We start from the raw sequence: 26,403 nt of genomic DNA on the forward strand, positions 1-26,403 counted from the left end.
TCTGATAACCCATTGCCAACACCTCAAAAGTAGGCAGAGAGACAAAGCTAAAACTCCTCTGTTGGATTCATTTCTGTCCTTGAGATGTCTGTTCGACAATCTGATATTGCTACAATATTACTTGATACACTCACTAAATGCAAAAGATAATCAAACACCACGCAGAAATATCTTGGCCTTCAAAAAGTTCTCACCTGAAGGACACAACATGGAACTAGTTGTTCATTTTCACTGGTAATGCTAGGCGCGCCATGAATCACTTAACAAACAAAGATACTGACTCAAGGTCATTCATGACATATATAGTTAACCGAGTCAATAAAGGATTAAACCTACCCAATAAAAATTCCATAGTGGAATGGAATGGGAAAAAGTAACCCAGAAAAAACAAAAATAGAGCTTAGGATTGAAATATTTTCTAAATGTCAAAAAATAACATCTAAAAGAAAAGATGATTTCTAAAAGAAATGGCCAGATTCAAAAGGACAATAAACACTATAGTCCTCTTGAAGAGGCCTTCAGTAACTATGTTGACGCAATTCATCAATATCTCATAATGCCGAATGTAGTCAAGTCTTGTTGTTTCAGTATTCAGTGTGGCACCTGGGGATATTTCACAGAATGTGACTTTGTTATGCAATACTACTTTAAATAGGAAAGCCTCACTTATATAAAGAAGGGTTACACAGGTAATAACATGGATGCTAATTACACAGACCAGCGAGAGATGATGGTCTGCTCAAACTCCGAACTCTTTGGTGTCATTCATGCTGACAGACAAATTGCAATTCTTGGCCTCAGAGAAAGGGGCAATGCATTATGTGGGTGGCTGTCAGCACCGAGCACTCAGACCTACCCAGCATTAGGAGTAGGAGTGTATATCTGACTGTTATTGAATGCTCCTTATGCCTACCAAGTAAACTGCAGTGTGTCTGCTCTCTTCACAATTCCACTGGGACAATTAGCACAGTACCTTCAGCTAGTAACTTCAGCAGAAATCAAGTGATACCAATTTCACGTGTATGTTTGAGCTTACACTTTTCTGTTGCACTTTCATCTTCAAAAACCTTGGTGGAAATAAGGAATGACTAAATATCACACAGAAAAGACTGAAAATTGACTTCCTGACAGTAATCATTCATGATTTTTATTACATGGATTGTTTTGTCATCTACAGCTAAGCAAGCTTATTCAAGCATGTTACATAAAATCTGATTTTATTCACTCAATCAAATCGCTTATCGCCACCTTATTATTACAATATGTCTATTAGAACAGAAGCCAGTTTTGCAATAAATTCTAACACATAAAGCGTATAATTTGTGTGAAATTAATCCTGATTCCTCAACAAAAATCTTGGATAGACATGTTTATTAGTATACGCCAACCAATTTTGACCTGAGAGATTAAACTAGCTCTTTCTACTAATACAATGTGACACCCACACTTTGAGACTCATATTACTGTATGAGTCATATTGTTCTTGCTATTTTAGTCTCTGTTGTGTGGTTTTTAAGGACATATGTGTGCATTCGTGCGTGCCACACTACGTGTACGCGTGTGTGTGTGACACACAAGTTGCATTTTATAATACTTGTTTTCATGAAAAATAACCTCATTCTCACATAAACCGAAAAACCACAATTACCATACACCAATTAAGTGATGAAGGTACCATAGTACAAGTATTGGAATTATTGTGATCCTAGGACAGTGTAGTCAAGTAACTTGAGCCCAAAATTAACTCTTATTTGACTAACTTTGTCACTTGCATTAACCTTTTCAGCTATGGACATACCAGAATGTATCAGTAAATGGGATGGAACTATATCAGTCCTCTCAAGCTTTAATTTGATTTTAACTCAGCTTTAATACTAAACTGACGTGACAGGAATAATGAAACATTGGCCTAAAACCGACACACGCAAAATTGTGTCTGGTTTATTGGATGGACAAAATGAAAGTGTATAAAGCCAGGATAAATTGTAAGACAACAAAGGGAAAATAAGTTGTGAAAGCAATGGCTGGCTTAGTTAATAGGTAGAGATAAAATGTTTTGAAGGGGGAAGGGCTGGCTTAATGAGGACAATTATGGGAAGAGAAAAGCCCTGATGTCCTACTATTTCCATCTGAAAATATGTGTCCCTTAATCTTATCTTGAACAAAATATTTGCCATTTGTGTATTTAGAAATAAAAATGAGAAGGTGGAGAGAGAGAGAGAGAGAGAGAGAGAGAGAGAGAGAGAGAGAGAGAGAGAGAGAGTTATGCCAGGTAGATATGAAACATTGTAAATGCAGTGGCATGCAACAGGAAAGCCAATCACAATACTTTTTGCTCTCAGTGTTTCTCTCTTATCTTCTTGCCCTGTCAATTTTATAATACTTGACAGTAGGTGACTGTTGACTCTACAGGACAACTAATTTACTGTAATCTCTGCAGGTTTTGAGTGCACTACAAACCCCAACAGAGTACCTGTCAGTGTACCTTTGTAGTAGAGTGTTCCTTCTGCAATCCAACTAGGAAAAACACCATCTTTGATTTCCCATGTATTTACTCAACAAGCCAAAAATGCATCCACTTGGCCTGACTGTCACGATTTGTGTCATTCTGTCCATATTTTTGTCCATGTATCTGTCTCATACTGGCGTGCAACAACTCAGAAAGAACACCATAATCCACACAATCTACTGGCAAAATGTTGGCAAAATACTGAGGCTCAAATTGCCATTTACTTTCGTAGTCCCCGGAGATTGCGTTTTTAGCCTTGTGTTCAAGAGTGCAAGAGCTGGAAGAGTGCTTAGAATGGAAAAGCAATTACTGGCACTCATGACTGTAGAAAGTCTAATTCATACAGGGAGCAAAAAGGCACAATAGATTCCTCAGGCCAAACTCACAAAGGTTCTTCACATATTGATTTAAGGAATTGATCAGCATAACTGCACCGTACACCTTATGTGCTATATGATCCAGTCTTGGCTTTGCCTAACCCAAACTGGTTAACTCATCATCAATATAGAGCACTCTATGCCAAAAGATACTGACATAAAGAAAAATATAAGATGAGTCATTAGGTTGTAAAGATTGTAATAAAAAACATTACAGAAGCAGAAGTTGATATCAACATCAAAACATAAATAATATATGACATAATAATATAACACATATATAATCATTATCTGTAATCAGTTAAATAACATTATCATACACAAAGTAAAGACGTCAATCTTTGTCTACAAAAATTCAAAACATCATACACAAGTGCCTGTTTTAATGTGCCACATGCTTATTTTTCTCCCTTTTTCTGTAATGGTGATTTAGTTATATGCAATCATAAACATATTTTCTTATTCAAATACAGAGCAAATTATGTAAAAGGACAACACAAAATCTGCTATACAATAAAGTTTAGTTCACTGATGTGATTACCAGCAATTGCCAAGAATTGTCACAAATTAGACCAGATCTTATTGTGACCAGATTACATTTTTTGTGAGATATAAACCAGTGGAAAATGGAGAATATGATAAGGTAAACTGTGCACACACTTGCAAACTGCTACTTGAAAAATGCTGTACAGTGTGAAAACTGTGTGCTTCAAAGTAAAAAAGTAAAAACTGGAGGGAGGGTGCCAAAACTGATCTTCATCCAATATATGAGGCAGGACAGGACTTGACATTGAAGTTCTGACTGCAGGCAGTGCCCAGCCAGTTGCTCCATCTACTTTACTGGTCAGGGGAAGAGCTGTTCCTATGTGGGCTTCAGTTGGTACACTTACAGTATCTGATACTGTATGAAATATGAGGCTATACAGTGGAGCAGTGGTTAGTGCTTTCGCCTCACAGTGACAAGGTCCAGGTTCAAATAACAACCACGCCTTTCTGTGTGGAGTTTGCATGTTCTCCGCATGTGTGTGTGTGCGGGTTTACTCCAGGTACTCATGTTTTCCTCATACAGTACAAAAACATGCATGTGAGGTTGATTAGCGACACTAAATTGCCCTTCCATGTGAATATGAATGTGAGAGCGTGTAGTTGACTCTTCATGACTGGATAGATGGATGGATGGATGGATTAATTAGAGGTCAACAGGAGATCAGTGATGCCATTTGACATGTGTTTCACCTGACTTATTTGCACACTGTGCACATGAACAAAATTAAAATCAGATCTTTCCTTTAGATTTTTTTGACGTACTGCAAAACAACTGCAGCACAGCCCTATTAACGCAAAATGCTTGGTAATAAAAAAATATTTATCAATACTTCTGACAATGCATGCCACGGATATTGGTTGTGAAACACACCATCAATACATCTTTCCAAAATCTTTAGCATGTTTTCTCATTTTTGATTATTCTCCTGACAGTTGTACATTGGTAAAAAGCAATGCACCTGTACAGGTTTGTGTAAGTAAGAAAAAAAAAAGCAATTGGATCAGCATTGACATCAGTTGATGTATGATGCCCAAAATGTTTAGACTCCGATCAGCCATCACATTTCCTGCACCTTGCTCGCACTGTTGAATCATTTTTTTTAGGGTGAACAAATATCATTCTTAAAGCTATTTAACCAAAGCTAGAAATACTACTCAGAGATTTTGGCCCAAAACAAACATGATTGTGTGCATTTTCATGGACTAATTATTGTTTTGTCCCTCTTTAACCTGAAAGGCACTTTTTTAAATTTTTTTTATATTGAGAAACACACAGCTCACTCTCCTTAAAAATGTGCTTCAAATATTTGGTGTTCATGGATTAATTTTGAAGTAGGTGAGCAATCCATATTTGCAAATCAAGATGTAGATCGTTGATACTATCAGAAAGTACTATTTGCTGTGTTAAGTGTGAAATGAATGAATATGAATGATGTACATTCATAGCTATAGTTTCCACAGAGATTTCTCTCTTATGGCAAGCCAAAGTCTCACTCATCAATCATAGCATAGCCACACAGTGATAACTCTCTTCTGCCACCTATTCAGTTACTTCTCCCAGGCCAAATATGCTCTCTGGACTGCCAGCTGCCAGTGAAGAGCAAATCCCATCATTTGATTCAGATGACTGGACTAGTCTTCTGGCTATTGTCACCAGTGACATCTGAGAAGAGGAAGGAGCAAGACTCCTCACAGGCGCCCATCTTACCCATCTCACTAATCCTACAAATTGGCAATCATAAATATGCCCTCCAATACTTTGTTCCACTTGCACTAATCCCTAAGTGGAAACGATGCCACCGAACAATCATGGGCACCAAATGGATGATGTACCACATAGCCCCTCAACTCCAGCCACCTTAGGCCATATGGTGGAACGGGCTTGTGGCAGCAAAAGCCAAATAATAGTACAGTATGGCAGCTTAATAGCCTCTGCTGCACACCTGACCTGCCACTGAATCCTCTGACAGAATAGTCTGAAATGTGAAGAAGCAGCAGGTTACAAATGATTGGATTCAACAAAGCCCATTTTGTGTAATGCAGTGTATTCTTCAGTTTGGATCACCATATAACTCTTAAATGTATAGAACTGCCCTACCAAGAAAAAAAAAAAGGTGTCTTTACTTAAAACAGCAACAAAAACAGATTTGCATTTAATTGACAAATATTAAAACAATTTGAATGTCTCCAAAAGAAAATTATGCAAAGATAATATGTTATCTGCATCTTATCATTTCCCATTGCCAATGATGCTGAGAGACGCTGTACCAGTGCTTATAGCTTTCTCTTTTAGTATGGCCTCTCTACCTTGGCCAAACACCCAAAAGCTGGCCAAAGCCCAGAGCAACTCTTGCCACATAAAGGTCAGGCAGTTGACCCAGTTATTGCTGTATTCCCTCTTTTAAAAACTGGGATGCAGGGGAAAACATATCAGAAGGAGGGTGGGAGCGATAACAATAACAAAAACTGAATGTTCACAAGTCCATTGGCCATAAGGTTAATGTATCAAAATATTGTTAAATGAAGGCATTGGAAGAAATCAGAACATTAGGATATATTTGGGTTTGTGATAATATAACAACTATTTATTACTTTTTATTCATGCACATATACCACTAATTTGTTGAAATTCATTAAGTCACTAATTTATTTAACCTCAGTGTTACATTGATTGAAGGCCTCAGTAGATTCATTTCTGGAGAGCAGAGAACCCAAACATAAAACTGTCAAATTGTAGCTTTGAAAAGGATCCCTGTATACCTTGTATTCATCCTTAAGGGACATTTAACCTAATAATCAAGCTACACTTCTATAATACTTAAAAACAATCCTTGTGTATGCTTTTGAAGCTGGATAGTAAAACAGATGTTGTCAGTGACCTTTAGTGGAATATGTTATTACTCCTCCACTGTGTAGATTGTGTTTTCTGTGAATAATACTTATGTTAAGCCATTAAAATCTGATTCAGGTGACCCAACATCAAATTTAATTTGAATAGAGGATTTTCAGAATTGATTATACCAGTTGATTTAACACACTTTCACTTGATGCTCATTCAGTGAAAACCATATAACTATACATAGCAAAATTAATGTAAGCCATGACCTTGTAGATTTAACAACTGATATTACAGTTTCTGCTTCTGGCAAAGATGTGTTGCATGATTTATGTTAACAATGTTTATGATTTTATCAGGGCTAAACAGATGAGAAATAAAGGTGACTGCGAAGTAAGAAATTGGCATAATAGTTTTCATAAAAATTCCAATATGTCCTTTGGCAATTGGACACGAAACAAGTATGTGACATTTATTCAAAAACAGTTCAAGCTTTGGGAGCTGTTAGTGCCAGTGTCAGACACAATTATTTGTTCCAAAGGCTAACTGTCATGAGTTTAAAATGGTACCTCACACATATCTATGGTTTATGATTATTGTAGCTGCCCGAGCTTACATATCTGTCAACGATGTGTCTCTATCTCGGTCAATCTATTGAAAACTGGCCAAAACCCAGAAGTGATCTTGTCACTGAGATGTCAGAGAGATGACCCAGTTTTTCTTCTTTATGGGTTCATTCTCTGTCAAAAAGTGGGATAGCTGAGAGTCACTCAAAAGGAGGAAAACAATAATATAGTGTCTGAGTAAGATAAGTGCCTTACATTTTTCTGATACCAACATCCTCATCACTGTGTATACATTTGTCACCAAGAGTTCAAAATACCAACTGTCTATCTGTTTAAAACCAAGAGAGCAACCGTGTGTGATTCATTCTGATCAAGGACACTTTACTTCAAATGCTAATTATTTTTGTTGCCTTGCAAGTCCCTTTCATATTAGTGTCCAATGTGATTACATTGCTCTAAAGAATGATACGTGGGTATATTGGTAAAGCTAATTACTGTTCGGCTTGACATCGATTTCCATGTTTAGGATTACTTATTTAATGGACTGGTTACCTGTCCTGGGGAAACTCCCTTCAGGCTTGTCTACCGTCAATCATGTATGAATATATCAGTGGCAGGCCATGCAGTTCAGACCAGCCTGCAGAATTAAATCTGAAGGCCTAAAGCAGATTTATTTAGCCTGGCAACAGGTAATAGCTAAAATGTGATTGGAGCTCCCAGCTAATATCTACTTTGGTCTCCAGAAACACCAGTGTGAGCACATTGACTCAGATAGTGGTTTATCAGTGGGCCCCTGCCCAGTGTTTCGCACATTGATGTTGCTATTAGTGACGTTAGCGGTGTGGCGCATCTAATAATCTTGTAATCCATTGGTTTCCATGGTGGTAATGTGGCGTTGGCGAAGGTATGTGCACTACTGAGTGCCCGTTCTTGTTGAGCATCATTTTATAATGGCTGTAGAGATATATGTTGATTGGTCAGACAACAACTGTCACATCGTCACCGTAACCATAACTTCCCAATTATAAGATGAACAGAATTTCTAATATTCAATTGAGAGTCTCCTGCTTTGTCTGGCTCTGTCTTATATTGAAGAAGCAGAACTCTCGGGAAGAGGTGTTCAAGGCCAATGGAATGAATGAAAGAAGAAAGGCAAGTGAAAGATAAAGTCCAAATGGTAGCTCTTATGAATTCCAATGCCAGCTCCCAGAAGGCTTCAAAAAAGTTTTTATTCCCTCTCTGTCTCTCCCTACATTATATCCGCAATTTTCTCGCTTCTCTATGCTTTCTTTGCGTGGACCAAAGCAAGTCCGTGAGAGTCCTACATCGATGAGGTTGTTGGCCTTTCCGCTTACAAAGCAACTTTGTTCTCTCTCTTACTCTCTCTCTCTCTCTCTCTCTCTCTCTCTCTCTCTCTCTTTCTCTCTCTTTCTCCCCCCTCTCTCTGTCTCTCTCTTGCTCTCTCTCTTTCTCTTTCTCCCTCTCTCTCTCTCTCTCTCTCTCTCTCTTGCTCTCTCTCGCTCTCTCCAGGGACAAGCAGTGTGTGAGAATTAGGTCTCTCAGTGGACATGTTGTAGGTATTTTTGCTCCGACAGTTTGAGGCTACAGCAAGGAGAGAGGGAGAAAGAGAGATAGGGAATGGAATGGCCAGTTTGTAGTCTCAGTGCTTCCGTTTCACAATGAGATGGAAAGAGTGGCGAGCCAGGGAGGGAGTGAGAGTGTGCGCCACGGCACACAGGCTTTTAGTGAGAGCACCATCTGGCCATGGGCTCAAAAAGTCATCCAGCATGACTGCTATAAGAGAAACAAAACATGAAAGCAGGAAGAAAAGGTAAACAGACATATTTGCACATGTCTGCACACACACACACACACACACACACACACACACACACACACACACACACACACACACACACACACACACACACACACACACACACACACACACACACACACACACACACACACACACACACACACACACACACACACACACACAGAACATCTTCTGGTAAGTTTCTCTTAAGGGTAATGATCTGGTTGAGGTCAGAAGATATTTGTGCAAGGTTTGGTTGAAGGAAATATCTTCTTAGAAAATTGAAATTGCGCATCTTTCTGAACATAGTTGGTCTTGAATAGTTCGACAAGACCACAGTATGCCAGGGTCTTTGATCTTGTGAAGTATAGTGAAGGGGAGCATGGTATGCATGGTCATACAGTGTAAGAGCAATACTGAGAATCACATTTGTACTGGACATTTACAAACACATGATGGACATCCTGTTATAACACTTAGATGACTTTCATGCTCAATGTATAAACAATACTCTATTAATACATCTGAAATATTATAAAAATACATTTTGTATTAGATTTCCAATCTTAAGTATAGTTTATTTGCCATAATTGTATTTCTAACACTTTGATATTGACACAAGGCATTTTAGAAAATGATTAATTAGGCTTTGTAGAAGTCATGGAAATATGTTGTTCATTCACATAATTGGTATGCCATCATACGTGTAAATCAAAAACATCAACACTCACAATAATGGATGCAAAGGATAATGTGGTATAACTGATGGATGAATGGAATATCCTCAATCATGCAAAGACGAGTTATAAAAACAGCACTGTGAAGGTTGAGATATCTTGCTTATGTTTAGAAATGTGTAGAACCGTTTGAGGCAGTGCAATGTATTTTCGAAAATATTTCAAAGCAGTTTAAGAGATTCCGTATTGCCTTGAAGATTAATTTCAACCTGTTCAGTTTTTTGTGTTTAGGCAAATTCTCACAGTTATCTCAAACCATTCTAAATTCAGTTATTGTGGGTTACAAAGTGAGCAAAATAAGAAAGGAGCTGTCAACGTGACAATCTAGCTCTTCACAGGCCTTTGCTTTACTTTGTATGACGACACAAAATTTACGTGACAAAGAATTAATTCGGTAAAAAACTGTTGCTTGTGTATATATTTCATCCAGGCAGTCATACACTTTTGTATAGGAAAGAGGTACAGGTTTATGCTTTCATTTATGGGCAATTCTGAGGCACAGCTTAATCAAAAACTTGTGTTTTTGGATTGTGGATGACCAGAGTACATGGAGAAAACACATTAAAAAGGGGATTCAAAATTCCAACTGAAAGATTTTCCAAGCATGCAGTTAGATTAAGAAGGTTACGTTAAAACGTACTAAATAGGAAAGAAAATCATGAGTGGATTTTGTATATTCTCTTTTGCACACCATTTAAAACATATCAACTGGACTTGGCAATAAAGTATATCTTGGGAGACATTTCACTCCTTTTACAAGTGGCTTAATCAGTTCAGGCTATTCCATTGACTAGGCTGGTTAATCTCATATGATGAGTTGACCCGATTCAGTTGGTTTGAGATGCCTCTGCATTCCTGTATTCCCCCCAGGTACTCCAGTTTCATAGCAAAATCCAGAAACAGAAAGGCCTATCATCATAGTTAATGACTCTAAAACTGTCACGTAGGTCTGTCATGCTGTGTTAGCCTTGTAATGGACTGGTGTTCTGTCGGCTGCAGCAGCTCGAGCTTCCTGTGACTCACATCTGATAAACAGGTGCAAAAAAACGTTGGATAGGTGTGTGAATTATTTTCTGAATTATGCTCTCAGATATGAATATATTCATTTATTTATGTATTTACTTATTTATGGAAGACTTGGTTGTCTCAAGTCTTTCTTGTGACTTGAACAATCTCAAAGATTGGCAGCTTTTGGTGTGTTTGCTGCTTATCGATCACCCATTGCCGACTGGTAGAGCATCAGTTACAGGGCATAGTTTTTTCTTTTTGTGTCTTTCAAACATTCAACCTCTAAAGACAGAGGCTGACCTGCACAGATGCATTTGTGATTCCTGATGTAACTCGTAAGGGCAATAGTCCTCATTGCAACCTTCAGAGAGATGTATGCAGAATAATTATTAATTATGCTGTGTGTATATAGCAACAAAGAATTTTACATGACATGTATCTGGAGACCTGAAAGATGCAGAAAAGTGATTGTGACTGATAAAATGCAGAGACAGGAAGAGACAAGACAGAGTGTTCCCTTTTAAATCACTGTATTTATATATCTAATTATTCAAGCTGCTAACAATAAACATTGCATTACCATAGGTATTCTCACCAGGCCTTATTGTTATGCACTGTAAAAACGTTGGAAGCCTTAGTAAGAGTGACATTATTGTTCCAGAGTTTTATGACATGAGGCTTTGTCTCAAGCTATGTCTCAAGTCAGAAGAAAAATCACTGTGAGACTGTTCATAGAACACAATGTTATCATTAGACAATAATTTCTACACTGACTTCCTCTGTCTCAATGTCAGATGATGTACGTGTGTGAAGAGTAGAGAGAGGCGCGCGCGAGAGCGAGATTGAGAGAGAGAGAGAGAGAGAGACAGAGAGAGACAGAGAGAGAGAGAGAGAGAGATTGTCAATGTTTTATATTTGGATGCTCTTTTGTCCTGAATTTCATTCGTACTGTTTGGCCAGTCACTCAGACGTGACCACATTAAAGAGCTGCTCAGTGGCCAATATTCATGCACGCACGTATGCAGGCACACACACATGCACGCACGTATGCAGGCACACACACATGCACAGGGAACAAGGAAACAAAGAGCTCATAAACTCAGGAAGAATTCACCAAAGTTAACCATAGTGTGACATTTAACTTATTCTGCAGCCCAGTGAATTTGCTATGACTAATCCTGTGAGAGTCAGCTCTTACAAAATAAACTTATATTACATGATATCAAAAGAGACACGTGGGGTTTGGCTTAAGATTCACAAATAATTTTCTGTGAGTTTCAATGGACAGGGGAAAAAGAACATCTCGTCCACAATGCAAATGACAAGCAGTGTTGAAATTGAACCCAAACATCAATTGATCTGGTCACAGAATCTGTTTCTGGTCAGTTTTCAATGTCTCCGTAGCCACCGATTCCTAAAGTACAGGCCAGGGTGAATTCTCACTCTGGAAATGCATTGAAATTTCAAACAATGCCAGACCCTGAACTACAAAGAATGTTTTTAAATTGAATACAGTTGTGACTTTCGCCTCTCACACAGTCTCCTTTTTAGCTTCCCGGCTATCAGTCTACACCCTCAACACTTCACCTTATGTGCCACCTTAGATACTCAATAAAGGCCATTGCCAATTGTGCATATAATATAAGAGAAAAAAAAGATTTTTTATGTACCCATCTATGTTCATATTTAAATGTTTATGCTGTTGCATGATGAAAGGGATATGAATGGCCTTCAGTGTTGTACATTGTGTTTAACCTCAGTAGTTTTTTCCATCCAGTTGATCCTGTTAGTGGTCTATATGATTTCTATTAAACATGACAAATGTCAACAAATCATGTTTAATTTTCTCATCAAGTAGGCATTGAACTGCCCTGGTATCATTTAACCTGCACAGTATTGTGCAAAAATGTGACCGTTATGAAATAATGCAGGCTGCACAATGGAGTAATGGTTAGCGCTCAGGTCTCACAGGAGGTCATGTGTTCAAATAACGGCTGGGCCTTTTTGTGTGAAGTTTGCATGTTCTCCCTGTGTGTGTGGGTTTCTTCCAGATTACTCCAATAGTCTAAAAACATTCATGTGAGGCTAATTAGTGACCCTAAATTGGCCCTCAGTGTCAATGTGAGTGTGTGGTTGTCTGTCTCTCTGTAATGCACTACAGAACTGTACAGGGTGTACTCTGCTGGGATTGGCTCCAGCAACCCTGAATGGGATAAAGTACAACAAGGTGGATGGATGGATGGATGAAATGAATGCAGTAAAGCAAATTTTATGTTTTTTTATTCACCTAACAAATTCAAAGTGAATTAACAGAAGGAAGCGGACTTCTTGGTGACTCTTTGCATTCCAATTTTCAAAAGGAGTACTTTTCTTACACATGCATTTTTTGCAGGCACTTTGCAGGTAGGTTAGTAAATATCTCATATAACGACATATATACTTCCCATGTCTCATCCTGTAATCCCAGACTCTTGACAAACTCTTTGCATGTGCCCTACTATCAATTCAGGTTTCTCTCTTCTTCACCCTCAAGGTCGCTCTTGATGACATTGGCTTTATGCCTGTATCACTTGATGATTAAGTAGTGTTTCTGTGAACAATTTAGTCATTTTGTGCGTAATGTACTTAGATGTGTGGACACATCCAATCAACTTTAAAATAATTGGTTGGTCAATTTTTTTTTATACAAGCTTGTTCCAAAAATAAATATTTCAATTGTAAGTAAGATTTCAACAAAATTAAGTGACAATTCAACAATTCAAAAACCTTTGATTATGAAGTAATTCGTCATCACCATTTCAATTTGAATTTGAGTGTTTGGGGTTTATCAGTCTCTCTTTGCTTGCAGGGTGGCTCCAGAGCTATACAACCCTGAATATGATAAAACAACATAGACAGTGGATAGATTAGACCTGTTTTCTTCACACGTTTACCTTTTCTGGGCATCAGTTTTTAATGATCTTGATGTCATATAACACACCAGAACAAAGACAGATGGATGGGCAGACAGACAAAAAAGTAGGCAACAGGCAGGGGGGGTGGTCTGGCTTGCAGACTGCCAGGTAGGTATCTCGGTGGGCAGCAACAAAGGCAGGCTTGTGACATATACTGGCTTCCAAGCAGCCATTCAGACTGACAGGGGAAGAGACCGACAGACCAACAGACAGATTGATTGAAAGATAGAAATAGTTTGACTGTGTCTTCTGCCATCTATTGTGGTCCACAAAGGACTTAGGCAGTTGGCATGAGGTATGTCATTGAAACCCCCGATGACAGGCAGAGAAGTGGTGATGGAAAGTGTCGGTAGGTGACAGCTGAAAAAGGAAGAAAGTTTTCTAAAAATGGAGGGGGTGCACTCTCACTTTGAGCCCATTTATTTCAAAAACCAAAAGTCCCAATCACTACTGCTGTCATCTGATAAATAATCCATATAGTGTATGTGCATTACTCCCTTTAGGTAAATTCTCTTCAGGCATGTTTATCATAACTTCTGTAATGCAAGGTAAGTCTAATGATGTGACCTCATTCTGACACCAGTCAAATAAATGCAATTTTTATAAAATTAGACAATTAAAAATGTACAAAAGAATACAAAACAATAGGGAAAATCTAACAATTAATAACTACCTGTTGTTCCACAGGCGAAGAACACAAACTAAAGGCTGCTTCACATCGCAATGTTCTGATCTAAAAAAAACAGTCAAGCCACTTTTCCACATAAAGTACCAGGAGCCTTGAGTTTTGGGTACTTTTCTTCCAGTCACTGAAAAGGTTCCACTGTTGCCTTTCTTTCCACCAGAGTCTGTAGCCCCAGGAATATTATGCTTACAGGTTGAAGGAAGGCTTGTATCCTCATCCATCAGGTTTTTGTCAGCCTTTTATTACATTGTAAAGGGATTAATTGAGACAATACTGGAAAGGAGACAAGCTCCCGTGGCGAGATGGATACAAAATGCCAGAGATGCTCGATAAGTCTGGTTAGAGACTTTTATGAAAGAATATGGTCTTCATTGTAGAATAATCAGCTGATTCTTTACAATGACTATTGACCATTGTCAATTGTATTCAAGGTATAGATGAGTCCTTCTGTATTTACTTATGTCAAAATGAAGCTGCGTTTGAACACCCTTTTCCTCCCATGCTATAGGCTGTCAGCGATGACACACTTGTCACGGATGTCCCTGCATCACACAGTGATGACCTTAAAATGTCAGTGATGACTAAGTTGCCTAACATGTCTGTTGCCGTGTCCAGATAATTCACTCAAAGAGGTTGACAGTGCATGTATTTTTCTTCCTCTTTCCCTTTGATGTTTATTTTGAATCCAGATATCAGATTGACACCTTTGAAAATCATTCCAATTATATATCTGATGTATATTCTCTGACTATGTTGACAAGCTGACATTGTTTTTCTGATCTGCAAGCTCTGCCAAAGCAACAATGATCAATGGCCATTCTACTCTGTGTTGTTTTCTCTATGGATTCAAAGATGTACTTAACTTCCTCTATGGCAGGTTTCCCCAATTCTGGGCCTCAAGGGCCGGTGTCCTGCATGTTTTAGATTTCTCCCAGTTGCAACACACCTGAATGTAATAAGGGCCTCTTTACTTGTCTTTTTTTACAAGCTTGACAATGACAGCACCATCAGATTGAGATGTACTGAAGCTGGGAGAGAGCTAAAATGTGCAGGACACTGGCCCTCGAGGTCCAGAATTTGGGAACCCTGCTCTATGGCATTGAGGCGTTTTTAGATCCCCTGCTGCATCTATGTAAAGTCTGCCTGCTTCTCCCATTTCATGTTTTTCCTGTTTTAATTTGACACTCACCTGTCTCATCTGCATGACTGCACGACCAATCAGTTCTCCCTCTGTGTGTCTTATTCATAAATATGTTTCACCTGTGTCACCCCCCTTACACAGTGTGTATATACACCCCTGTACCTCATGTCTCTGTGCATTCTGCCTTATGTTTCTCTCAGCACGCTTGGATCTCTTTGTGTTTTGGATTGGATTCAACTTTAAATTATTTTGTTCTTTATTTAGAACTTAGAGCAGTTCAAGTATGACTTCAAGTTTGTTTGTTTTTGATTGTTTTAATTATTATATTCAACTGGTATTCCCTTCTCTGCCACTGCTTTGTTCATTATGATTTGAAAACAATAATAAAAAAGCTGAAAAATCATTTTAACAAAAGATTCTAAAATTGTTTAATTTTGCAGCACCTTATTTGGATGGATGGATGGATGGATGGATGGATAATAATGGTAGTATTGGTGGTATGCAACAGATCAACACAATCATTGATTGCACTCAATCCCATTCTCTTGTATTTCTATTGTCACAAATAAAAATTTTAAAGAAAGAAAGAAAAGAAAAAAAACTATTGGTCTCCTTATCCACAAACAATAATCTTTAGGTTACTGTGACAAACTCTGAGTCGTCTATGTCTTGTGAGCTGAATGAAGGGTTTGTAGTGGCCTTATGTCAGTGTGTGTGACACTGGCTGACAGACTGGAGGAGTGAATGATGGGTTTTCATGAAGAAGAATGGCAGTTTTACAGACCACCAGCTGCTCTCAAACACTCTTCTCTAACCTTCCAACTACCTTGTGTGTGTGTGTGTGTGTGTGTGTGTGTGTGTGTGTGTGTGTGTGTGTGTGTGTGTGTGTGTGTGTGTGTGTGTGTGTGTGTGTGTGTGTGCGCGCGCGTGCGTGTGCGTGCGTGCGTGTGTGTGTGTGTGTGTGTGATACATTGATGTGGATACATTATAACCACCAGCCTGTATGGTTCCTTTTTGCTGCCTGATCAACTCCAACCCTTCAATGCATGAACTCCAATAGACTAATGAAGCAGAGCTTTTATGCCCTATATGTTTGCAGACAAGGGCAGCTCAATACAATCCTCATATTGTGGCTGACTGTCTCTTTAAAGCATTATGTAATTGATTTACCTGTATTCAAAATGACTATTTGAAATCATATAAAAAAAGATGGCCATTTGTGATTATGCCAAAAAATCTGTGTTCAGCAACTTTTATTTAGTGATAAGCACTGTCTATGAAATATTGGAGGCGACAATATTGGTAGACTGAGGAATCGGAGACTACGATCAAGCATTTTAAAGGTCCTTTAATGTAATATGAGAAATGTATGGATCAGACATCTGCGAGAAAGGTTCTGAGATCCTGCAAGGAGCCAAAGTGTTACTCTAATCAAAAAAGCACTGACATGACCTCTGTGCATGGTTATCTGTGGAATGCTTGTGACACCTCAAATTATAACATGTGTAGGTTAGACTGCAGTGTGTACAAGATGAATAAGTATTAATATAGAATATACCACAACCGTACAGTCTCCTCAGTGAGAACACAAGCCTATATGGTTTGAATCTGGGCTTCAGGCTTATTCTTTGTGGCATGTTCTCCCTGTGCATGCATGACTTTCAACAGCTTCCTCCCACAATAACATGCATGATAGATTATTTGGTGACTTTAAAATTGCTGTGTGTGTGTGTGTGTGTGTGTGTGTGTGTGTGTGTGTGTGTGTGTGTGTGTGTGTGTGTGTGTGTGTGTGTGTGTGTGTGTGTGTGTGCGTGTGTGTGTGTGTGTGTGTGTGAGTGTGTGTGTGTGATTCATTCAAACATTTTCATTTTTGATTCGTGCTATCAACACTTTAAAAATAGGATATGATCTATGACTTCTGAATTGAGCGATTGTACTCTGAGAAGTACACTCCTACCACAGTGCAGGTCGACTTCATAGTTTCCTGCCACCTGCTTTAAAAACAGTACTATCTCGTGTCGTGAAATGTTTTGAGTGTGTGTTATAAACGGAGACACTGTGAGGGAATTTCAACTTCACACTGCAATCAACCACCTCCTTGCAGAGCTGCTCGAGCTAGAAATCGTGATGGTGTCACAGTCGTGCATTTTGGAGCTGTGGCTTGCGCTCAGAACACGGGCTTGTGTTGCCCGCTGGAGGCGAGGCGGGGGAAGGCACGCGAACGGAGGAGAAAGACTAAGTGTGCGTATTTTCCCTCGTCTCTGCTCCGCTTGTTGGAAGAGAGTCGCGGCGGCCACCCTTTTGGTCTCCACGAGCAGGACAAAGTATTGACAGGGATAGGAGTGCAACTACACCCCAACTTAGTGAATTACCTCTAGAGTAAGAGCACTGACACCATTGTGATTATTATCTGGTGGAGGTAAATGGTTAAACCTGATAATCATGCAGAGTGGTGAGTGAGTGAGTGAGAGAGAGAGAGAGAGAGAGAGAGAGAGAGAGAGGGAGAGAGAGAGAGAGAGAGAGAGAGAGAGAGAGAGAGAGAGAGAGAGAGAGACGTCTTGCGCCCTGACTGTCATCCACAGGTCTGGTCGTCTTACCCGCCTCGCACAGAGCGCGCTCCGTGACTTTAAATTATTATTATTTCATTTATTTATTTATTTATTTTGCTCGAGGCGCGCTCCGCAATGAGGGATCCGGAGCGGTCCTCTCCCTCTCCTCCCTCCTCTCTTCACTTCGCTCCCTCTCCTCCCCCTGGACAGCATCCAGAACTATAGGCAGCCGTCCCCATCACTCGTTTCCTCCCCCTCCTCCTCTTTCTTCTCTCACCGCCAGATCTCTCTCTCTCTCTCTCTCTCTCTCTCTCTCTCTCTCTCTCTCTCTCTCTCTCTCTCTCTCTCTCTCTCTCTCTCTCTCTCTCTCTCTCTCTCTCTCTCTCTCTCTCTCTCTCTCTCTCTCTCTCTGCCCACCAACCACCCAGACTCGGTCCCTCACTCCTCTGACGCACGACAGGGAAACGGACCTGAGGAAATAAAGAGGGAAAAACCCACAGCAGCTGACCCAGCCGCCGTCGCTATGTTGCTCCACAGATTGCTGCTGCTGCTGTCGCCGCTCCGGAGGGAGACTCGGACCTGAACCGAAGCGCAGCGCACATCTCGCCTGATTCACACACTACTGCTGAGGACAGCTTGCCCGGGTGGCGGCTGAGGGGGAGAGGGAGGAAAGCGGGTAGAAGAAGTGGACGGGAACAAGTCGAGGACTTGCATTTTAAGTAAACTGCCTTCACATTTTTTTTTTTTTACAAAAAACAAAAAAACGAGAGACGTGAAGGAAAAGGAGAGTGTCACCGGAGAGTGAGTGTGTGGAAAAATTGCATTCCTATCACGTCTTCATTTCTCCTCTCTTTTGCCTCAGACACTGAGAGAGGTTGAGAGAAGAAGAGGAGAGAGAGGCAAAAGAGAACGAGGGAGGGGGAGGAAGAAAGAGGACGAGAGAGATCTAACAAGATTCAAACTAGTGGTCTTTTTTCCCAGATGTTTTCCAATTGCAGTGCGAAACTAAGGTGAGTGTTCACCGGCTGTTTTCATGTGCATGTTTACCATATGGGAGATCGAACGTGTGTGTGTGTGTGTGTGTGTGTGTGTGTGTGTGTGTGTGTGTGTGTGTGTGTGTGTGTGTGTGTGTGTGTGTGTGTGTGTGTGTGTGTGCGTGCGTGCGTGCGTGCGTGCGTGCGTGCGCGCGCGTGCCTGTTGGTTTCTGCATAGCTACGGACTTTAAAACGGGGAAACAGGAGGTCTCCATATCCAGTATAACGGATCGCAGCGATCAAACCGCCTGATCAATAGCCGTTTGTTTTTCTTTTTTTATTCACCGTTTCCCTGCCAATGTCACGACGAAAGGCTACTGCATTATGCTTGGCATGTATATCAGTAAGTGCACTGTTCTCATTGCTATAATGACAGCAAGGTTATTTTGGAGGGAGAAATTTCGGAAATCAGAGCGGGATTCTCAACCGATTTTGTGATACGGGAAGTTCCCAAACATCACTGTCTCTTTTTAACTTTCTTTGGTGTGGATTGAAGGTCCAAGCTATTTCATTTGAAATGTCCTCGCACGACGAGCACTTTTAATTCATCCGTGGCTCGATCACACGCGCCCCTCTGCCTCTTTCCCTCCTCAATGCCTCATATTCTCTCATCGACCCCCCCTTTCCTGCTCTCCTCGTTCCTCTCCGGCGGCTCGGTCACCCTGATTTTCTTGTCCTCTCCTTCGCAGCCCGGCATCGGACGGTGAGCGGGACGCACCGGGCACCAACAGGACACACCACAGGAGGCTATGTGAAGTTGGAATCCCAGTAAACTAAGTACGTATACCAAATGGTTTGATACACCTCAGGGGATTTCAATACGGTGCTCAATGTTTTCAGTTTCTTTAAATGCCACAGTTACTTTTTTCACATTCGCATCTGGCTATTTTTTTTGCTCTTTTAATCTCCGACATGGAAACGGAATCAATACATCCTGGAGGATTACGCATGGACAATAAGCTGAAACGGCACATTTCGAAGCCAGGACACCTGTGTTCGGGGATTTTTTTTTTTGTTTTTTGATTTTTGTATTTCCATTGTTGCGATTTCCGGTCACTTCTTTTTGAGGGAATTACAATAAGCCATCGTTGTTGTTTTTTTCTCTCCTCCAAATTCTGCCATTAACTGTCGCTGGGCATTTGATTTCAGCACCATGGACAGCGACCGTGCTGCTCCTGCAGACTAACCAGGCGCACGTTTCTTTGGATTTTTAACACCTTTTGAACGGATAGCTGTGCGTCTGCGCTTGTACGCTCGTGTATGTTTGAAAAGTCCCACATAAAAAACGAGAAATCTCTCTCTCTCTCTCTCTCTCTCTCGCTCTCTCTCTCTCTCTCTCTCTCTCTCTCTCTCTCTCTCTCTCTATCTATCTATCTATCTATCTATCTATATGTCCCTCTCTCAGCGTGTCTGTGCGTGTGCGGGGGAGAGAGAGAGAGAGAGAGAGTCTTCAAACATAACACCACGGAGATACTTAACAGAATCTTCGATTTTCAACTCAGAGCGAACCCTCTTCGATATGAAAACAACATATCTTTAGTTTTGCAATATTGCATTTTTTTTTTTGAATGACGCTCCCAAAACTAAATTAATAAATTAATAAATAAACACCGATATTTATTTGTGGGTTGCCGGGATCTTTTTCCCCCCACACTGCCTAATAGCTGTGCTTCTTGGAGCAGCAGCGTCGCCCACTGCGCTTTTCACTGGTGCTGCTGCTTCTCTAATTCTCAAATGGCATCGCCAATTGGGAAAGCCAGAGGAAGTTCCATTGATTGTATATTTGGCGAGATGACAGGTTCAATTACAATGAATGCACTGACAGTTTCACTATTCAGAAGGTTTGTATGTGGATGATTTAACCAAACAAAAACACTGAGGGCAAATCGCCCCTGCTCAGTGGATTCTTTGCACATCAATGCATTGGAACATTTGGAATATTTTCATTTTACACATAATTATCTCATCTTAGTGACGTCTTTTCAGCTGATCAATACAGATGCTGCATTCTCTGTGGCAGTGGTGATGTCTTTTGCAGGGGTCATAGGCCTGCATATTTGTTGTGAAATGTTTACATAAGACAGACGCAGGGGGAGAGAAGTATGATTAGATTAACTTCAAATGGATAGATGATCTGGAAGTCACCAGACATTTTCGTCTCACTAATGTTCGCCAAGCTGACACCTATTCCGTCGTTCTGCTAGACCTTCGATCTGCTGACTCTGATGCCTGCCGTGCCATCCTCGACTCACATTTACAAAAAGCATGATTGAGGTCCCAGTTACATAATAAATACAGTGGGGGACGGTGTCTCCTCACCACTAACCTCACTCGCCTTCTGTTGCCTTCCTTTCGTCACGGCGATAAGCATCTCTAAGGTGATTTATTGTGACCTTAAAAGCATATCTGCTGTATAATATACGACATTCCCGCCTATATAGTGAAGTTTACTGTCCGACTGTGGATATTTGTTTGTCTTGCTTCATATCACGTTGCCCATCCAAGGATGCCTGTTTTATATTTTGCTTGAAAATACCCAGCAATATCGTGGAAGTAGTCTCAAACGTCATTCTATTATTCATTAGTATGCATTTCAAAGCAGCCTTCCATTCCACTGAAACTAATGCACCATTCCTCTCTCATCTCCCCTCCCTGCCTGCCTCTTTCACCTCAAAATTTACTTGTGTGTTTATGTGTGTGTGTGTGTGTGTGTGTGTGTGTGTGTGTGTGTGTGTGTGTGTGTGTGTGTGTGTGTGTGTGTGTGTGTGTGTGTGTGTGTGTGTGTGTGTGTGTGTGTGTGTGTGTGTGTGTGTGTGTGTGTGTGTGAGTGATCTTTATGACCATTCCCTCCCATCAACCCTTCAATTCCTTCTCTCTCCCCCTCCTTCCATTCTCTGTTGCAGTGCTGTGAAGTGGCTCTGTCCCTGGAGCCAAGACTTCATCCCCTTGGTGTCAGCGAGGATGCTGTGGGTTACCTTGCTGAGCACCATAGCCTTAGGATGGACCACCCCGATCCCACTACTCGAGGACTCCGAGGAGATCGACGAACCCTGCTTCGAGCCCTGCTACTGCGAGGTCAAAGAGGGCATCTTCCACGTTCACTGTGACAGTAAAGGATTTACAAATGTCAGCCAGATCGCTCAGATATGGAGCCGGCCCTTCAAGCTCAACCTACAGAGAAACTCTATGCGGAAGCTTTACTTTAACAGCTTCCTCCATCTTAACAACGCCATATCCATTAACCTTGGTAATAACGCCTTGCAAGATATCCATGCTGGAGCATTCAACGGTTTAGGAATACTGAAACGACTGTTCCTACATGAAAACAAACTGGAGGTTTTCCGTAATGACACTTTCCTAGGTTTGGAAAGTCTAGAGTATCTTCAGGCAGACTACAACGTTATCAAAAGGATTGAAAGTGGTGCATTCAGACACCTCCACAAGCTGAGAGTGCTCATACTGAATGACAATCTGATTCCTGTGCTCCCAAATTATCTTTTTCGTTCTGTATCACTCACACATCTGGACTTGAGGGGGAACAGGCTAAAGACTTTGCCTTATAAAGGCACACTGGAGTATGTGGGGCGGAGCTTAATGGAAATCCAGCTGGAGGAGAACCCTTGGAACTGTGTTTGCGAGATTGTCCAGCTAAAAACATGGCTGGAGAGGATCCCCTACACAGCATTGGTAGGTGAGATCACATGCGAATACCCGTTCCACTTACATGGGAAGGACTTGAGGGAAATCAAGCGCAGTGAGCTCTGTCCTCTGCTCTCTGATGCAGAGATTGAGGCCAAACTGGGAATTCCCCGAGTTCCTTTCAGCAATGAGAATACATGGCCTACAAAACCTTCCTCTATGCTCTCGTCCTTTCACAACACAGCCTCTTCTGTGGAATACAAGGAAAAAGTTTTCAAACCTACCAAGCGACCTCGGCCCACAAAAAATCCCCCAACCCCTCGTAGCATCTACCCAGGTATCAACCAGCCTCCTATTGCTGGTTACCAAACAAGGCCTCCGATCCCAATCATTTGTCCTGCTGGATGTATTTGCAATCTTCACATCAATGACCTGGGACTAACAGTGAACTGTAAAGAGAAAAGCTTTCACAACATTTCAGAGCTCCTGCCACGTCCCCTCAATGCCAAGAAATTGTATCTCAGTGGAAACTTAATACAGAAAATCTACCGTTCCGATTTCTGGAACTTCTCCAGTTTGGATTTATTGCATTTAGGCAACAATAGGATATCATATGTCCAGGAAGGCGCCTTTATCAACTTACCAAACCTAAAAAGCTTATATCTGAATGGGAATGACATTGAAAGACTTACACCTGGGATGTTTCGAGGGCTTCAGATGTTGAGTTACCTTTACTTTGAGTATAATGTTATTCGTGAGATACAACCTAACTCCTTCTCCCTAATGCCAAATCTCCAGCTGGTTTTTCTCAATGACAACCTGTTGCGCTCTCTCCCCAGTGATGCTTTTGCTGGCACAAATCTTGCACGTCTCAACCTCCGCAACAATTACTTCCTTTCCCTGCCTGTACATGGCGTCTTGGAGCATTTGACCTCCATTGTCCAGATTGATCTTCACCAGAACCCATGGGACTGCTCGTGTGATATCATCCCCTTCAAACTATGGTTGGAAAAGCTCTCCTCTGTCATTGTGGTTGGAGATGTAATCTGCAAAACACCTGAGTTTGCGTTTGGGAAGGATCTACGTTCCCTTGAGGTTGATGTCATCTGTCCAGAGCTTAAATACTCTTCAGACCCCTCTCCAGCCCTGCCTGGTGGGGATGACCTCACCACAGGGAGTTCCGAGATGGGAGAGGCAGGTGGAAGAGGAGCAGTTCCACTTTCAGTCCTCATCCTCAGCCTTCTCATACTCTTTATCTCTGCTGTGTTTGTGGCTGCTGGGCTTTTCGCCTTTGTTCTTCGTCGGAGAAAGAAGCTGCCTTTCCGGAAACGTTCTGAGGTAGATCTGACAGGGATTCAAATGCAGTGCAGGATTTTTGAAGATCCACCTAGACAGAGCAGTGCTGGGAACAATGCTACGCCTGAAAAACCAACGTCCAGTATGCACACACACACTCATGCAAGTCACACACATGCTCACGGCCACGTTTATGATTACATCCCCCACCCTGTGACTCAGATGTGTAACAACCCCATCTATAAGCCCCGGGAGGGGGAGATAGCAGAGGAGGAGCGAGCACAGTTTTCAGAGAAAAAAGACAAAGGCAACAGTAGCAACAGTAACTACAGAACCTTGTTAGAGAAAGAGAGAGAGTGGACCCTGGCTGTCTCCAATTCTCAACTCAACACCATCGTTACAGTCAACCACACCACAGCCGACATATCAGGATTTCATGAGAACGGAGGGCTTTGCCCGACAGTGATTGACAGTCAGAGGCCCACGCCGACCGTGGGATTTGTAGACTGTTTGTATGGGACAGCACCCAAACTAAAGGACCTGCATGTGGCGCATGCACATCCGCCTGGCATGCAGTACCCAGACTTGCAGCAAGATGCACGACTGAAGGAGACATTGCTTTTCACGGCGGGGAAAGGCTGCTACCCCGACCCGTCCCAAAGCGATTACCTCGAGTTAAGGGCCAAACTTCAAACCAAGCCGGATTACCTCGAAGTCTTGGAAAAATCTTACCGATTTTAACAGCTCTAGCCCACGGAGAGAGAGAGAGAGAGAGAGAGAGAGAGAGAGAGAGAGAGAAAAAGGAAGTCAACATATTCACTTTGCCACCCTCAAAACGAAAATACCCAAAACTGATACAAAAAATAAAAATGACTTGAAAAAGCAGCATGATATTAAATAAGATATTACAGTCACAATGTTTCCCCCCAAATCACTTTGGAGGAGAGGCCATTCTCAGATATTTCAATTAAGTGCCTTTTTTTCAGAGTAGCCAGCAATGTCAACAGTCGTTATTTTTATATTATATAAATATCTCTATATGCCCACAAAAGAGCAAAAGAGGAACAAGAGGGGCACTGGGGAATAAAAGTCTACAAACCATCCTACATCTGTCACTAAAATCCATTTTTTTGGAGTTACCTTGAAGACGCACGGGAGCTGGACGTCTCCCTGACTTGGGGTTTTTCTTTCTGTCTCTTTTACCCCTGACTAGGATGTACAAACACCCAGAGGCTGTGCACATAAAGTTTGTAGGAAATGATCAAAACAGAAAAAAAAATATATACATATATTAAAAATGAACTGCAGTTTGCTGCATGCACTCGCTTCAGTGCAGGAAGTGAGAGGATTTATTCAGAACTATCATATCACATTACGAACCGAGATACTGCAACGCATTTACAGTTCAGTGTTCTATTTAATTTTTATATCTTATTAATATGGTTATTATTATTAATGAGGACTTCTGTCTATATCAGGGTGCTTCTCATAAAAAGGATGCGCCGACGCACGGATGGTAAAACATTTGTGAATATTATTATAAGACAATGCCGAAGGTTTTTCTGGATATTTCCACACACTTTGTTAAGACCCCACCACACCTCCATTGCTTCTGGATTCCCCATCTCCACCCACTAACGGCTTTGTAGGAGGCACTTTTAATGTTTTCTCTCTCACAAAGATTTGAAGAAAATGTGCATATATTTATTCTGTAATTTCAGTGAAGAATTTAATTGTAAAGGTAATGTTAAATCAATGTATAGTGATTATGCGTCTGGTATAGCCTTCTTAATAAAAACAAACTCTTCAAATGATGAAAGGGTTGCTGCCACGGGAACCTGTGTATGGAGTGCTACTGACAGGCTGTGTATTTGGTGTCATGTTACAAAGAGGAATGTTGAAGGCATGGTCGTGCACCATGAAGCTGCAGAAGATGTGGTGACAAAGAAATACAGTAGAGGGCAATAATTTTTAAACTCAATTAAGCTTTTTAGATTTTTACAGATAAACAAAGATCGAATTTTTTTTTACATTTTAATTTAATTTTAAATTTTATTTGATAGACTTGCCCGAGTAGTTTAAAAGTGTGCTATGATTTTCCCTTGCAAGACATATGGGTGAAAAAAACAAATCATATATGCCTCTATGTTGCTGGTCCTAGTCAGCTGTAAGCTTGAGAAAATGTGATGCCAGAACAAGTGAACTGAATGCTGCTGGTTTTTTTGGAGTGGATGATATGAGAGGTGACAACAAATCAGTGAGGATTGCTGTGATTGTCATTATCCTAAACGGGTATGGCTGATGTAGACTAATAAACAGTAATTGAGAGGGTGAGTGAAAAATGTGATTGGAAGATGCTCTTTGAATTTGCACTTATTATTTCTCCGACCGCCTCCAAAGTAGCACTGTGGATTCAGTCCACTGGGGGGCGATCAAAATGTGTTCACATTCATTTTGGTATTGACCGCTATGGTGCAATTATAGAGTACACAATATCCATATCCCCCGCCAAAAAAAAAGCTATATTCAGCTGAATTATATTAAAATGATCTACATCTATATATTTTTGAATTACAGAAAATACTACTTTACAGAGTGTCATTCCTCAAAATCCGATTTCATTGGGCTTGCTTGAGTTACGTTGTTTCTTTGTTGTCTCCTCAACAAGGATCACCATTTTATTATTGAAACGTATACTGATATTTTA

The 26,403-nt window shown here is 40.8% G+C and overlaps 1 protein-coding gene across 1 annotated transcript; it reads left to right on the forward strand.

Annotated features, from left to right (window-relative positions):
• Positions 1–21,668: 21,668 nt before the first annotated feature.
• slitrk3a (SLIT and NTRK-like family, member 3a) lies at positions 21,669–24,437 on the forward strand (the record flags this gene model as incomplete). Its single annotated transcript, XM_080512070.1, has 1 exon — positions 21,669–24,437. The coding sequence occupies exon 1, from the start codon at positions 21,723–21,725 to the stop codon at positions 24,435–24,437; it is 2,715 nt and encodes a 904-aa protein (XP_080368196.1). The 5' UTR covers positions 21,669–21,722.
• Between the last annotated feature and the right edge of the window lie 1,966 nt (positions 24,438–26,403).

The sequence above is a fragment of the Blennius ocellaris genome, assembly GCF_963422515.1.
Source record: "Blennius ocellaris genome assembly, chromosome: 2".
NCBI classification, from domain to species: Eukaryota; Metazoa; Chordata; class Actinopteri; order Blenniiformes; family Blenniidae; genus Blennius; species Blennius ocellaris.